Source organism: Lactuca sativa, chromosome 9 (assembly GCF_002870075.4).
Source record: "Lactuca sativa cultivar Salinas chromosome 9, Lsat_Salinas_v11, whole genome shotgun sequence".
Taxonomy (NCBI): Eukaryota; Viridiplantae; Streptophyta; class Magnoliopsida; order Asterales; family Asteraceae; genus Lactuca; species Lactuca sativa.
Window position 1 is genome coordinate 73,293,119 of NC_056631.2, and position 14,218 is coordinate 73,307,336.

General features: G+C 36.2%; 1 protein-coding gene across 1 annotated transcript; it reads right to left on the reverse strand.

Moving 5' to 3' along the window:
* Positions 1-2,930: 2,930 nt before the first annotated feature.
* Positions 2,931-4,191, reverse strand: LOC111901720 (membrane steroid-binding protein 2). The gene is made up of 2 exons (XM_023897603.3): positions 3,741-4,191; positions 2,931-3,451 (listed from the first exon to the last, which is right to left on the reverse strand). The coding sequence occupies exons 1-2, from the start codon at positions 4,055-4,057 to the stop codon at positions 3,100-3,102; spliced, it is 669 nt and encodes a 222-aa protein (XP_023753371.1). The 5' UTR covers positions 4,058-4,191; the 3' UTR covers positions 2,931-3,099.
* Between the last annotated feature and the right edge of the window lie 10,027 nt (positions 4,192-14,218).

Here is a 14,218-nt window from a genome sequence, read left to right on the forward strand (position 1 = left end):
TGGTCCCTAAATTTATGTATGTAAGGGACGAAAAACGCAACAAAATCAAACTAGAGGGACGATCCGAGTGCAAAAAAAAGTTAGGGACCAAACGTGCAATTTTGACCAAACCATAGGGACGATTTCAATAATTTGCTCTTGTAATTAATTTCAAACTTAAGGACCATATTTGCAATAAATTCCTTATAAGGACCAAACTCTGTATTTTTGCTGAATACAAGTACTATTTATGTAATTTTCTTTAAATAGATAATATAAATATTTTTTGAAAAGATTAAGAATTTTCACTAACCGATCCCCTCCGTTTTACTTTATTTCTATAATAATAATAATAATACACATTATTGTGTGTTGACTTTAAAGTCAACGTATTCATCTGTCATCTTAGTATCAACAGCTGCTTTAGTGTGATCAACCTGCGATTCACGTTCTTTTTCCTACATAGCAATCGAATTCAAACTTAAAAAAAATGGAAAATCTTGATTTCCCATTTTATATGTTTTATTTAGATTTTAGATAAAATTTCTTGGTTATATTAGCTGGCTTTGACTTCAAATCATTTGAATAAATTGAATTATGAGAATATGAGATGTCCTTTTTGCGTACTTGCATGCATCCAACCAAGTCTTTGTATTCGTTTTTTCTTTCGAATTAATTTATCTTGTTACAAAAGTCAATGAATTCATATTATCTTTGAAAAAATTCCGAATTCTATGACGAATTTCATGCAGATTTTGATGTTCTTGATTGAGAATATAATGTTGAAATGATCGTTCATGATTCTACATATTTCCTTGATAACCAACAGTTTTCTTGTGAATTTGAAACAATACGATAACAAAATTCCTTTATGATTCATACGATATACATTAAATTCTGCATCTTGTGTAATCTATATCTATAATACATGGATTGTCTCATACGAAAGAAAAAAGAATAAGACTTTGACACGTGGCTAATTCTATATCCTATTACAAGAATGTAATTTTGCACAAAAATCGCATCAATTATGAAGTGGGTTTGGTCCACCTGGAACAGTTTGTTCAGATTCATTCAATGATCCGCCATTGTTGCTCTGAAATTGCTTGAAACGATATTGATAAGAACTTGTTCTTAGTTGCCTCTTATAAGAAAAAAGAAACTTTCTTGATAACAATCTTTGGTGTGACTCTTGATCGACTTCCGTCATCATACTGCAATTCACAAAATGAAAACTTGCGATCAAGATCATCAAAATAAGAACTGAGAATCGTTTCATGCTTCAAAAGATGTGATTTTTATGTTAAGATTGAGGAAATATGAAAAGGGTTCTTGAAATTGTGATGTATTTATAGCAGAAGAGAGATATATACAGTTGGACAAGGAGACAGAGACATTGTATAGAATCAAATTTGACTCAATTGCTGTAAAATTACCTTAATGACCTTCTTTTATCCTTAGTTGACCACCACTAATTTCATATAATAATGCCATAGAAATAATAGAACATGGGAGATATAAGATATTAGCTTAATTAAAATATATATATATATATATATATATATATATATATATATATATATATATATATATATATATATATATAAGTAGTACTACAATAATTTTGGCATGCTTAGAGTAGGAATCGAGATTGTTGAATCCCCTCTAGTTTACTCCAATTTGTCATATTTTAGGGCACAAATTAACATTCTCATCATATTCAAGTTCTTTTAGGTTATTTTGTAAAAGCATTTATTGTTTTCAATGCATAATAAACTAGATATTCTGTAGTAAACCCTAGTGTTTTTTGTATCATGAACTAATGATTCCTCCTATATGAAAGGGAATATTCAGCAAAGTTGCAATATTATATGGTTTTTGATTAACAAATGTTTCATTTATATTAATTGCATATGTCTAGCTTCCTTTCTATTCTTTGTGTTTGCCACTCAGTTTTATTGCTTTAAGCTTGTTTTGCTAGTGCCATTTGTGACTTGTTGCTAGTAATTGTTTTCAATGTTTATATTTTATAGTTTGAGCTTGTTTTGCTAGTATCTACTTCATGACTTATGTGCTAGTATTCTTTTTCACTATTTATGTATTCTTCAATTTCTTTACCAGAATATCATCCTCCTCTTTACTTTCAACTTTATTGCTAGTATCTGTTTTCTTTTTCTTTAATCACACAAAACTGGTTATTCTTCATTACATGTAGGAGATCATCTGCTTTCTTTTTCTTTGGTCACACAACCTTGTTTATTATTCATTACATGCTTACGCAGGAGATCAACTAGTTTAGGCTTATATTTTGTTTATTTATTTATTTATTTTTAATTTTTTTATTATGTTAGAGGTCATCAATGGAAGCAACTTACTCTTTACTTCTTTTACCCCATTCTTATTGAACTTAGGTATGTTATTGTGTGTTAACCGAAATCAATCTACAAAATTTTGTTACTATAAGGCGGTGTTTGTTTTGAACACGTAAAACGTCTTCAATCTTTTTTTATATCTGTGGAATAAAATATAGACCAAAAATATTTTTCCATATCTTCGGTCTTCATAAAAAAAATTATATATTTTTTAAAGTCTTCATAAAAAAGAATAGTGATGGTGATGGTAGTGGTGACATAGGTAGGAGTGGTGGTGGCGGCAGAGGTAAGAGTGGTGACATAGATGGCGGTGGCGGCGCTGGTGGAAAAAAGAAATATTATATTATGCTTAAACTTAGAAATCGTCTTTGAAAATCAGAAACTATTTTTTTTTCGGAAAAAAAATGTGACGATGACTTTTTTATATCTTTTGTCTTCCAAAACGCAGTCTTTTTACCGAATCTCTTTCCTACTACATAAAAGATCAAAAGAGTTTTGCCAAAAAAAAAAACAAACAAACACCTAGTAAGTCTAAAACAAAAATCAGACACCTTTTACAAAGAAAGACAACTAAAAATCTACACAAAACACGCATCATTCATTTTGAAATGAAAAAAAATAATAATAATAATAGGTAACATATCATAATCATCATATTATGCCAAATAATACGACTATTATAACATACAAGAAGTCACAATCATGGACACCCATATACTACAAATTCCTCAAGGCATCACAAAGAAAGTCACTCATGTTTATTGTCTTCACCTGTTGTCTCTTCCTTGGTTTCACCGGCTGCTAATTCTGTACTCTGTGAAACATGGTCATCTGGAGTTGACTCAGGTTGAGTTGACTCAGCTGGTTGAACAGGTGTAGCAGACGACTCGGGTGCAGATTCTGGATTCTTAATTGTACCAACTTTGACATACTTGCTCATGAACTTATATTCCCAATCTTGTAAGGCTTCAAGCTCGAATACACCAAGACCAGTGAGATCACCATTTAAATCTTTATCTTCAAATGACATTTTCGCAAGAGCTCTACTAGCATCCTTCCCTGCAAACAACGCATATGGTCCACCTGGTCCATAGAACATCCTGCAAGAAATCAAAAGGGTTACCAAAAAATCAGTACTTTATTCACAAATTGTAGCTTCTTCAATAATGCCCAAATCATAAGCTTAAGAATCGAATTATGAACCCTAATTTTGATTATACACATTCCTCAAGTCAACAGAATTCGTCGTCTTAAAGCCAATAAAGAAATATTTAGAGATTATGCTCTTCTCAAAAAGGTACTGAAAAACGTACGACCGAAATCAAATCAGTAAAGTGAAATTCTATGGTGATAAAATAGAAGCAAAATTGTGATAAAATAATAATATACCTGCTTTGTGAGACATCGTAGATTTGACCCTTGATCGCCATAAGGAGAGGCTTGTTAGAATCGTTGCCGTCGTAGGCTTTCAACTCCTCCTCGGAAATCTCGCCGAGCTGAACCGGCGGTGGGAGAGGCTGCGATTCTTCTTCTTGGAATGATCTAGAGCTTTGTTGTGGATGATAATCGGAGGATCCACCGAACATACCGTAGGCGACATAGAAGCCGGCGAGAGCCAAAGCGACTACAGTGGCGAAAGTCGTCGGAGATAGTCCTGTGTATGCGGTTATGGCCTCTTTAAGTGTCTCCAACAGTGGCACATCCATGATTGTCGATTGATGCTTCTTCTGTGATAGATGGAAACAGGTGTTCGCTTTATAGCTAGATGCTTTGTACCGATTTTAATGGATTCATAAATTTCAGGGTTTGGGTCGTACTGTGAATGCTGAATAGTGAATACCCTACTTTTACGACCTTTTCGACTAATTTAAACAACCTAATCCATATAATTATAATTATAGTATATTTTATTAAATATGTTTCATGAATATAAAATAAAATTTATTTATTTATTATATTAAAAAAATAATTTATTTGTTTTAAAAGAAATTATTTATTTTAATATTTAATAAATTTTAATAGAATAAAACATATTTCATGTGTTTCATATTAGTAGTCCATGTTTTCTTTTTTGGTTTTTCTTAAAATAATAGCTTATTTTTAAAAATAAATATATCTTTTATCAAGATTGTTTCTCCCCCACTTAGCTTCGACTAAGTCTTCATGGCACGCAAAAATCGGAGGATTTCAATACCTTCCTCCTTTACACGATAGGCACGTTGACTACCAACGCCTAATCTTTCTAGCGATCCATTACTAGCCCACTCCAAAGGTTTCACAATCACTAAATACTAGATGAACGCTTCTTGAAATCCCGACACTAATGACCCCAAAAGCTTAACCTGATGTCCTTCTCAACCTTAAAGTCGAATTAGCCGATGCTCAGAGCAACTTTTTCAGCGATAAACCGCTTCTCTTGATACTTCCAAAAGCAATCCCTAACACATAGAGTGAGCTTCACCGAATCATGACGATGGTGGATAACCATCCTACTGAATCCTGACCGCAGATCTCTCATGATGCTCCTGAACCGATCTCGGCTGCAATCGAGATAACACTGAACCCTAGAAAAGGGAAATGACCTTACACTAACTACTAATAATTCCCGGTATGCAATTGGCATATGGCATTTTCTGCAATTACATCCGAATACAAGCAGGGAAATAACTCATACACACCATTACTTGAGACCGAGGCAAGCACCATCATAATACATATAGAATCGAAAAGGGAAACTGATACATATCTGCAACATTGCCTGCTGTAATCCGGATTCCTCGTCTATTACTACAAGGCCCTACACTCTCGCCATTCCACAATCCTCAAAGTAGTCAGGGCAGTCGCACTCCCTTCTCCTCTCCTCATCGTCGGGCAGTCGGCCTTCTTGTGACCCACCTGATTGCAGTGAATACATAATGGGCTTTGCCCCTGTGGGTAGTCCCTGCTGATGTGACCATCCCTGCCACACTTGTAGCAGCCTGAACCCCTGGAATGAAAAACTCCCTCGTGTAGTTTCCCGCACGTGCTACACTGACTTTGGCCCAGCCGGCCTACCACTCGCTGATCCGAAGTTTTGGGTCTCTTCCCGGGACCCTCCAAACTACATATCTGATCTGACCTTCTCTTTGCAATGTGCTCCAAATCAATCTCCCTCTCCCGCGCCCTGGAAATCATAGAATCCAAGGTCGGGCATGCCGAGTAGCTGACATGCTCCTGAATATCAGCTCTCAACATGTCATGAGAGCGAGTCTTCCGCATATCTTCATCTCCTGTGTACTGAGGCACCATCAAGGCCCTCTCCCGAAACTTGGCAGTAATCTCCGCCACTATCTCTGTCGTTTTCCTCATGTCAAGGAATTCTCTGGCCAACTGCTGAAGCTCCATAGTCGGCGTGAACTCTTCCCTAAATCGGGCCACAAAGTCTGACCAAGTCATAGCCTCAACGGCTGAGGCTCCCAGAGAGTCACCAATCGACTCCCACCAATCTATGGCTCTGTCTCTTAAACATCCCGCAACATACCGAACCTTCGACCCCTCAGGACAGGAGCTAACCAATTGAGCAGACTCCATGTCTGCAATCCATTTCCTGGGAACAATGGTCTTTCACCCCGTGGAAGTCTGGCGCACCACATCCTCTGTAGTCCTTGAAGGAGAGTATGCGTATCCCTGTCTGGATAGATGCCATATCACTCCTGAATGCCCTCTGACGATCCTCCATCAAATCAAAAATCCCCTCCTTGATCGACCTGAAAATCACTGGGGTCGCCTCAAGGACGCCTCTCGTGATCTCTGATGCGATAAACTCATGCAGACTCTCATCAACTAGTTCGGATCCCGAACTTGAACCTGATCCCGATCCTCCTGCCCCGTGTCGCATAATCATCACCATTCCGAAATGAAACACATAATCGTCAAGGTCATACGTAACCTCAGAAGGTCTCACATGCTACAAGTTCCCTGGTTCTATCTCGACCCTCCTTGACTCGAGTATGGATCCTCTTCTTTCAGTAGTACGGGTCCATACTACCTTCCACATCTATCCGTACTTTCCTTAAGGATTGGTTCGACTTCATCAAGTCCCTTACTGCCACAATTGCTCTCAACACTACTCTCATCTTAGGCTTTCCTAGGTTCCCGAACCCATCAAATCCTCATCTGCTGAAAGACTCTTCATGATGCCAATTTAACCACTACATGAATACCATCACATGTGGCGAGGCTCGAATAATCCTTCGAGTAAAGGAATCATCCCTACAATGGTTAGACTTAAACGAGAGTTATGCAGTAGGGTCAAACGCAACACTCTGAGATTATTCAACCCTGGTCACATGTGACTTAAGGTATTTATCTAGCAGTTAACTGATGGGATTTAGCCATAAGAACATCCTATGTGCTCATGCAACCCTAATGCTTGGATCTAGGTTTCTCTATTATACATGCAATTCATCCAAGACTTTAAACCCTATTTCTAACATACAATTAATCATATTAACATTTGAAAGGGTTTTTAGATCATACCTTGATTGTTATGTAGCAATAACAATCTCAAATCCTCCTTGTAATGACTTTAGAAAGCTTAGAGTTACAAGTGTCACTCCTCTAATGGCTCACAAACACCAAGAGCAAGAGGATGAAGAATAAGGAGAGAGGAGGCTTCCCAAGAACATCGAAAACCCTAGAGGAACTCTTATCCATGTTTTTGGGGCTTAAGGGTTCTATATATACATGTAGGCTATTAGGGTTTTCAACTAGGAAACCCTAATTTGACTACTTAAGCCCTAAGCAGCCCATGGACCCTTTTAGAATATCCCTTGGACGATTTCTAATGAGTTTCCCCATAGAATTCGTCCAACCTATTATTCCAAGGTAATCCATAGCCCAAATGCAATTATCTTATAATTACAATTCCAGTCCCTTAAGTTTAATTAATCTCTTTTAGCCACAAAATTAATTATCAATTAATTCTTGACTAATATTAATTAAACAATATGATTTCTCCTTTAATATATTATTCTCATAATATATTAATAAATCATAATTAATCTTCTCTCTCCATAATTAATCCTATCAAGTTGCTTTGGTGAAGGCAACCCAAAAGGACCATGCACCATCGGGTCAAGTACATACCAAAATAGTTATGGACTTAGACACTAATCCAACAGTCTCCCACTTGGATAAGTCTAATAACTATTCTGCGTATGACTTCGGATCCTGATCTACAATCGTAGCTTTCAAAAGCCGCTGTCAACTCTGATCTTATCAGATATGCGTCCTTTAGATAAGGGATCATATATTCCTCCATTCTAGATATCGTATAAACTGAGACATGGATTTAAATCATTCTCTCTATCTATGTGTTGTTTCTCGATTTCCGATTTATGACAACTGACAACAGACTACATTTGAACACATCAAATTAGTCTTGGCTTGGCCAAGCGCTTAGGTGCCATCACTAAATCATCGAGGGGCCCTGATATCGCTTTTATCCTACTTTGGATAAAAGGAATGGATAAACTTTGATTCAATGCTTGCTTGCACTCACTTACCGAATCACACACAACAATATGTTTTATAACACCAAGTTACTGGTGCGTTTACATATTATCAATGTGTAACCGACTCGCAAGATACAACTCACACATCTCGGTTTCAAGAATATAAGATGTTATCATCTCACCAATTACTCGTGATAAAATCCATGAAGTGATCCAAGTGAGCGTGGGTTTAATCCAATGCTCAAACTCATATTCATAAGCACTCATGAACGTTGCAGCAAACATTTGCTTATGTCTAATATACTTTAGACAATCCACACACCAATTCACGACAGTCTTCATTCATACCTACTTCCAACATATGAACGACTGTGGCCCGTTCGAATAATTTGATTGTTCTGAACCAATTTAATTATTCAGGAAGTCAAAACATGCAAAGTGAAACACAAGAATAATACTAATCCCATATGGCCCCAAACTCTGGGTATAAATAAAACATTTTATTTAATCACCATATTGATTACTCATTATTTGTTGTTTCGGGTAATCAACTTCTTACATGAATTATAACAACAATTGTCTCATGCTCTTAGCATGCACACAATGTTTATCTATGGTCCTTACTTTGTGAAATAGATCAAATGAACACATTTCCAATCATACTCATTTCACAACTCCCAATCCTTATCATAAGTATAAAAATATCAAATTCTTGCCACTTATAGAATATGCTAGATTCTAACATTTTATGCAATGATCCTTTCGTAAATTCATAGCTCAAAATCATCAAGACTTGGCTAATCTCTATCAGAATAATTCTATAGATATGATGTCTCTCACTCAAAGTACATTCCTTTGAACATCCTTCTTGCATAATAGTTTCTAATCTAGATATAGATTCTCAATATCCAACTACCAATATGGAAACATTTCCATATTTGCCATATGACAACTCATTATTAATAGAATCTTATCTATTCATAATAATGTCGATATGGTCCATCCAATACAATACTTCCAACTACTCACAAGCGACCAATCCTCAGCGAACTTTGGATCGTCCTTTGATAGTTGTTTAATTATTTTAGTCAAAACCGATTCTTTTCCTTTTTCCCTCAAAATGTGCTAGACATTTGGAAAATTTTAGAATGGTTAAATATTATAGCATTTGCAATCGATCCTATTGCCGAAGCGTATGGGACACGATGCATAATTTCTTACATAAAGATCTGATAATTTATCAATCTTCTGCCATAATATTTTATGTGCCATGTTCTCACAATTCGAACTATGCCATAATCATAGTCGAAATTTGAGAACACACTATGTATCCTTGACTAAATTTATTAACATTCCACAACCTAAGCCTTTAGATTTGAAATGAAGCATAAGGATTCTCTCCCTTAATTATAGCAAAACAACTATTTAACGCTTACGACTTTGCAAAGTATAACTCTTGTTTTCTATAATTAATCTTGCTAACTTGAAATACTTGCCTTAATAATCATACAAGCACAACATTTATGCTCCCACTATCATGATGATTATTTTCATATAAGCATAACACTTATGCTCCCACTAGCTTTGACATGTATTCAGAAAACAACTAAACTTCCAGAAAACAATACCTATTGAATTTCTTAAGTTTATATTTCTAATACCTAATGCTTTGATAATCTTTTATCAAAGCTTCTTAATTTATACACCTTTGCCTTAGATAGCTCATATGTGTATCTTAAACAATTCAGACTAATTGCCAAATCTCACAATTCTAATTATGGAAAGGGATACCGTAACCATAATCAAATTCGAGAATACAATTTTCACAATTACTATCTTCTTAAAATCTCTCTTAGCGAAAGCATTTCCTCACAGTCATTCTTAGGAGGGAATCTTATGACACTTAGATTTTTATGGTGTATGTGTTCCTATCCATGCGAATTTGTCCAAAACTAAAGTTTGCGACAAATCCAAACTCTTATGGACCGAACTTTCTTAATCTTGATTTCTTGCCTTATGGTAACACGAGTGCCCACCATGTCTTCCAAGTAGTTAAGCAGCTCATCCTTTCTTATCAATGTACTTTTCATTGATCAAGGTCCTTGCCTTTTATGCATTCAAATGAGAACTCATAGAACTCACATGCATAATTAACTCAATTGGAACGGCACAGAAACAAGATAGTGTCAACACGATAGGTTATAAACCTCAAGTCGTGTGCTAATGATGATCGATAATGTTTATTCTTGATTCGTTCTTGAAACCATTCAAGACCATTGAGACTCCCACTGACTCCTTGACATCTAAGATTCTTTTGTCAATAAACATTTCTTGACAAACAAATATTCAAGAGTTAGCGTAGCTTTTATCAAGACAAAACACTTCACAAAATTGGTCCTAGTTGGTCTTTGTCTTATCCAAGACATCACAACTTTCCACATTTGATGAATGTTATAAAGCTTCTTAAGACTTGTCACTCAATGTCACAATCTTAACTCTAAGACTTATTTTTGGAACGAAGTATGATTGACTTCTTGATTTAACCATTTTTTCAATTCTTGATTCCTCTTCTCAAACATACAATTGTACTAAGACTCATTTAGAGGATCAATTGAGATATAGTTCTTAATCATTAAGACCTATCATAAAACATAATAAAAGGTACTCTCCCTTCTTCTTAGAATAGAGAAACTTTTATCTTTCTGCCCACTTGATTCTTCTTTATTTGTTCCGCTATTGATTGAAACTCTTTCAATCAACTGAGAATTACCCTTAATCTCATAAGTATAATCATATTTACTTAACCTTAGTAAATCATGATGAATATCTTTGTTACTCTTGTGGTGGACTTGATCAACACACAACCTTGTGTGCTTGATCTCCTAGTCCTTCACTTGACACTTTGTCAACGAATTAGTTAAATTTCCAAATATGAAATTTCTCATTCATCATGCAACCAAGTTGTATGATTCCAAGTTTCTGTCCAATTGAAACTTGGGAGATGAGAAACTTTCCCCATTTGGTAAATTCTTGACCTTTCCACATAATTAAGATCAAATCCATTATTGCTAATAATAGAAACTTACAAACATCAATTTTTCATACACGCCATTGCAAGGATAAATAAATAATATAAAATCAAAATTTATTTTATTGCAGAAAAAAATTTGTCCTTACAATGCAATTTAATTGAAAAACTATGTTAATACATATTTCTTAGCAATCTTATTCTAACTCCAAGTAGTAGCTCAAGATTCTAATCTTCAAGTAATGCGATCGAAATCGATTTCTTCACGATTAGATTCCACTCACTTCTTCCCTTAAGCTTCCTCTTTTTTCTTCGATCCTACAAGACATCGAAATGTAATCTTATCACATCATGTATTAAGAATCTAGAATAGGAACTTAAAAGAGTTAGTTAATGGATTTTACCTAAAGCAGAGCCATACGTTTTGACTCTCCCATCTCTTTGATCTCTTCGGTAAATAGGGCAGCTTTGTCTCTAATGCCCCTTCTCTTGGCAATAAAAACAAATTAACTCTTTTGGAACAGCACACGGAACTACTTTTGACTTTGCCTTTCTCTTATGATCAAATTTTTCGATCATGGAATGTATTTCGTTGCCATTGCCTATATCCATAGAGGTCTAGAAGGCAGATCCACCAATCAACTTTGCTTTTCCAGTGTGCCAAATCATTGCTGATTCAGCAGCAATAAGCATATAGGTGAGATCAATGAGGGTTACGTCGTGGTTCATCATATAGTACTCTCTTACGAACTCACTATATAAGTTAGGAAGTGACTGAAGAACCCAGTCAACAGCCAGCTCCTTACAGACAACAGATCCCAACATTCTTAATCTATTAATGTGTGACTTCATCTCTAGGATGTGTGCATACACTGACTTTCCTTCTTCATGTTTACTTGCCAAAAGGGCTTGAGTGAGTTTGAACTTTTCAATCTTTTGAACTTGTGGGTTAGGGAGAATAATAGGAGAAGGTGGAGGAAGTGAAGCATGATCTCGTGTTCCTCGATCGAATCGTGGAATATCATCTTCATGTGAAAAGCTTGTTCCACGGGATTTGGGAAGACCATAGTTGTCATACTTTGACATCTACAAAATGGGAGAAAAATTAAATTCAAGTTAATTGATTGATTGAGTCCTTAATAAATCACCCAAATGAGATATTAAGGCTAGGACCCAACAGAATACTCTACAACCTAGAAAAGGGATGTTGTAATCTAGTTGCAGAATATTTGAAGGTAAGTGAATGACGATTCACTAATTTCCACCATGAAAAACGAAAAAGAAATTTAAGTTTTAAATCTATTGAAAATTCCTAGATCTTTTGAGATTCATTGAAATTTTCAATGGCATGTTTAAATCTCGATATGCCCCTCTAGTTTGTAGCTGGGATACCGAGGATCACAAAGCGGGTGTGAATAACCATGCAAACTTACATGGTGCCCCCACATGTTACAGTCATCTATTCGATGTGCCGATTAACCACACACGCTCCACCGAACTATGACAAACATTGAGTCACCCTTTGCTACCTTTGATTAGAACCATTTAGTGTGCTGGTTAACCACACACGCTCCACTAACGTCTTCGCAAGGGCACAAAGTGTAATTTCATGGAATTGCATCAATTCACTTTTGCCTAAAGTAACTAAGATTGAGAATTTGTAAAAGCATTTACTTACTTTTGTACTTCATTATACTTATATTGGAAGGTTTCTATCCTATCCTACCTGTTCGGCTAACGACCCTCCACTAGTCAAGAATGCGGTGGGTAAGAGTGGATACCCATTCAATCGCCATTTTATAGGCAATTTCGTTAAACACTCCTTATAGACCAGCTGCGTGAATGATGCGTACTAACGGTAAGACTGACTTTTTTACTCATACATATATAATATTAGACTTTTAATGATATACTTTTAAAAGTATTTTAAAATACAAGGTGGTTAAATTTAATAATTATACTTTTAATTTAATTAAATTGTAAACCAAAACTTTAATGGATTTATTAAATCTCTCTTAATTATACACTTTAATTAATTAATAAAGCCATAAGGGTGTGAGTTGAACTTTTTCAAAACAACACTAGGGTTTCAGAATTTAACATTTCTAAATTAAACTATTAATCAAATTTTAAATTCCAAAACTTGAGGGCAAGTTTTGAAACATTTCAAAACATTAGGGTTTAACTTATTTATGTAACATCCCAAAAAAATACGAGCCAAAAATTTAGTTTTTAAAACATGTACTTAGCAAAACATTTAGAAATAAATCATTCAACAACCATTTCATTTCACAAAAGATGTTGCATGTCAGAAAACATTGTAATAATCATAAAAATGTCAGAGTACAATCTCCCAGGTAGATGTCATAATGCGGAACAAAAGCAGGTGTGTGTGTGATGTACCGCTACCGCGCCAGCTCCTTCCCCTTCGACGAAGAGGTACCTAAAACCAAAACTGAAAACTGTAAGCACGAAGCTTAGTGAGTCCCCCCATAATACCTCATACCATGCAAGCATACAACATACAGCTAAAAGGTACGGGCCTCGCCCTCACTCAGGAAGATACGGGGCTTGCCCACACTCTGCTAGTCGGGAGATACGGGCCTCGCCCACACTCCACTATCTGGGAGATACGGGCCTCGCCCACACTCCACTCTCGGAGAGATACGGGCCTCGCCCACACTCAGCCGCTAACCCATAATATACAAGTATCACACAGACAATGAGTATAGACATCTCTATCATACTGGCATATATCATAATCAACTCAACCAAGAGATACGGGCTCGGCCCACACTCTAACACTAACATCTCGTCTATACGGGCCGACCTTGGCGCCTTAGACTCGTTACTACTGGAAGGAAACTCACCTCAAAGTCCCTGCCGATCTGTGTGGAAACTGACTGTCTGCTGCTACTGCCGCTCCGGAAATCCTCCGGCTATAATTCCCACAAAACCCTTAGTCAAATACTGTTAACCGACTTCAGGGTAAATTGACCATTTACCCTTACAAATCAAGAGTCAAGTCACAGTCAACTGCAAGTTGACCAGACTCGCCGAGTCCCTTTCCCTTAGTCTGACCATAAATCCGTCTCTACTCGTCGAGTTAGACGTAGACTCGACGAGTTTTCCTTCTATACCCAAGGCCAATAGTCCTTCATCCTACTCGCCGAGTTGTATGAACAACTCGCCGAGTTCATCTTCATCCGATGAACACTTTATGCTATGACTCGCCGAGTTGTATGAACAACTCGTTGAGTCTGTTCTTGATCTAAGAAGGTTGCCTTGAACACGCCGAGTCATGTAATCGACTCGCCGAGTGACTTCATGAGTGAGTCTAGCTT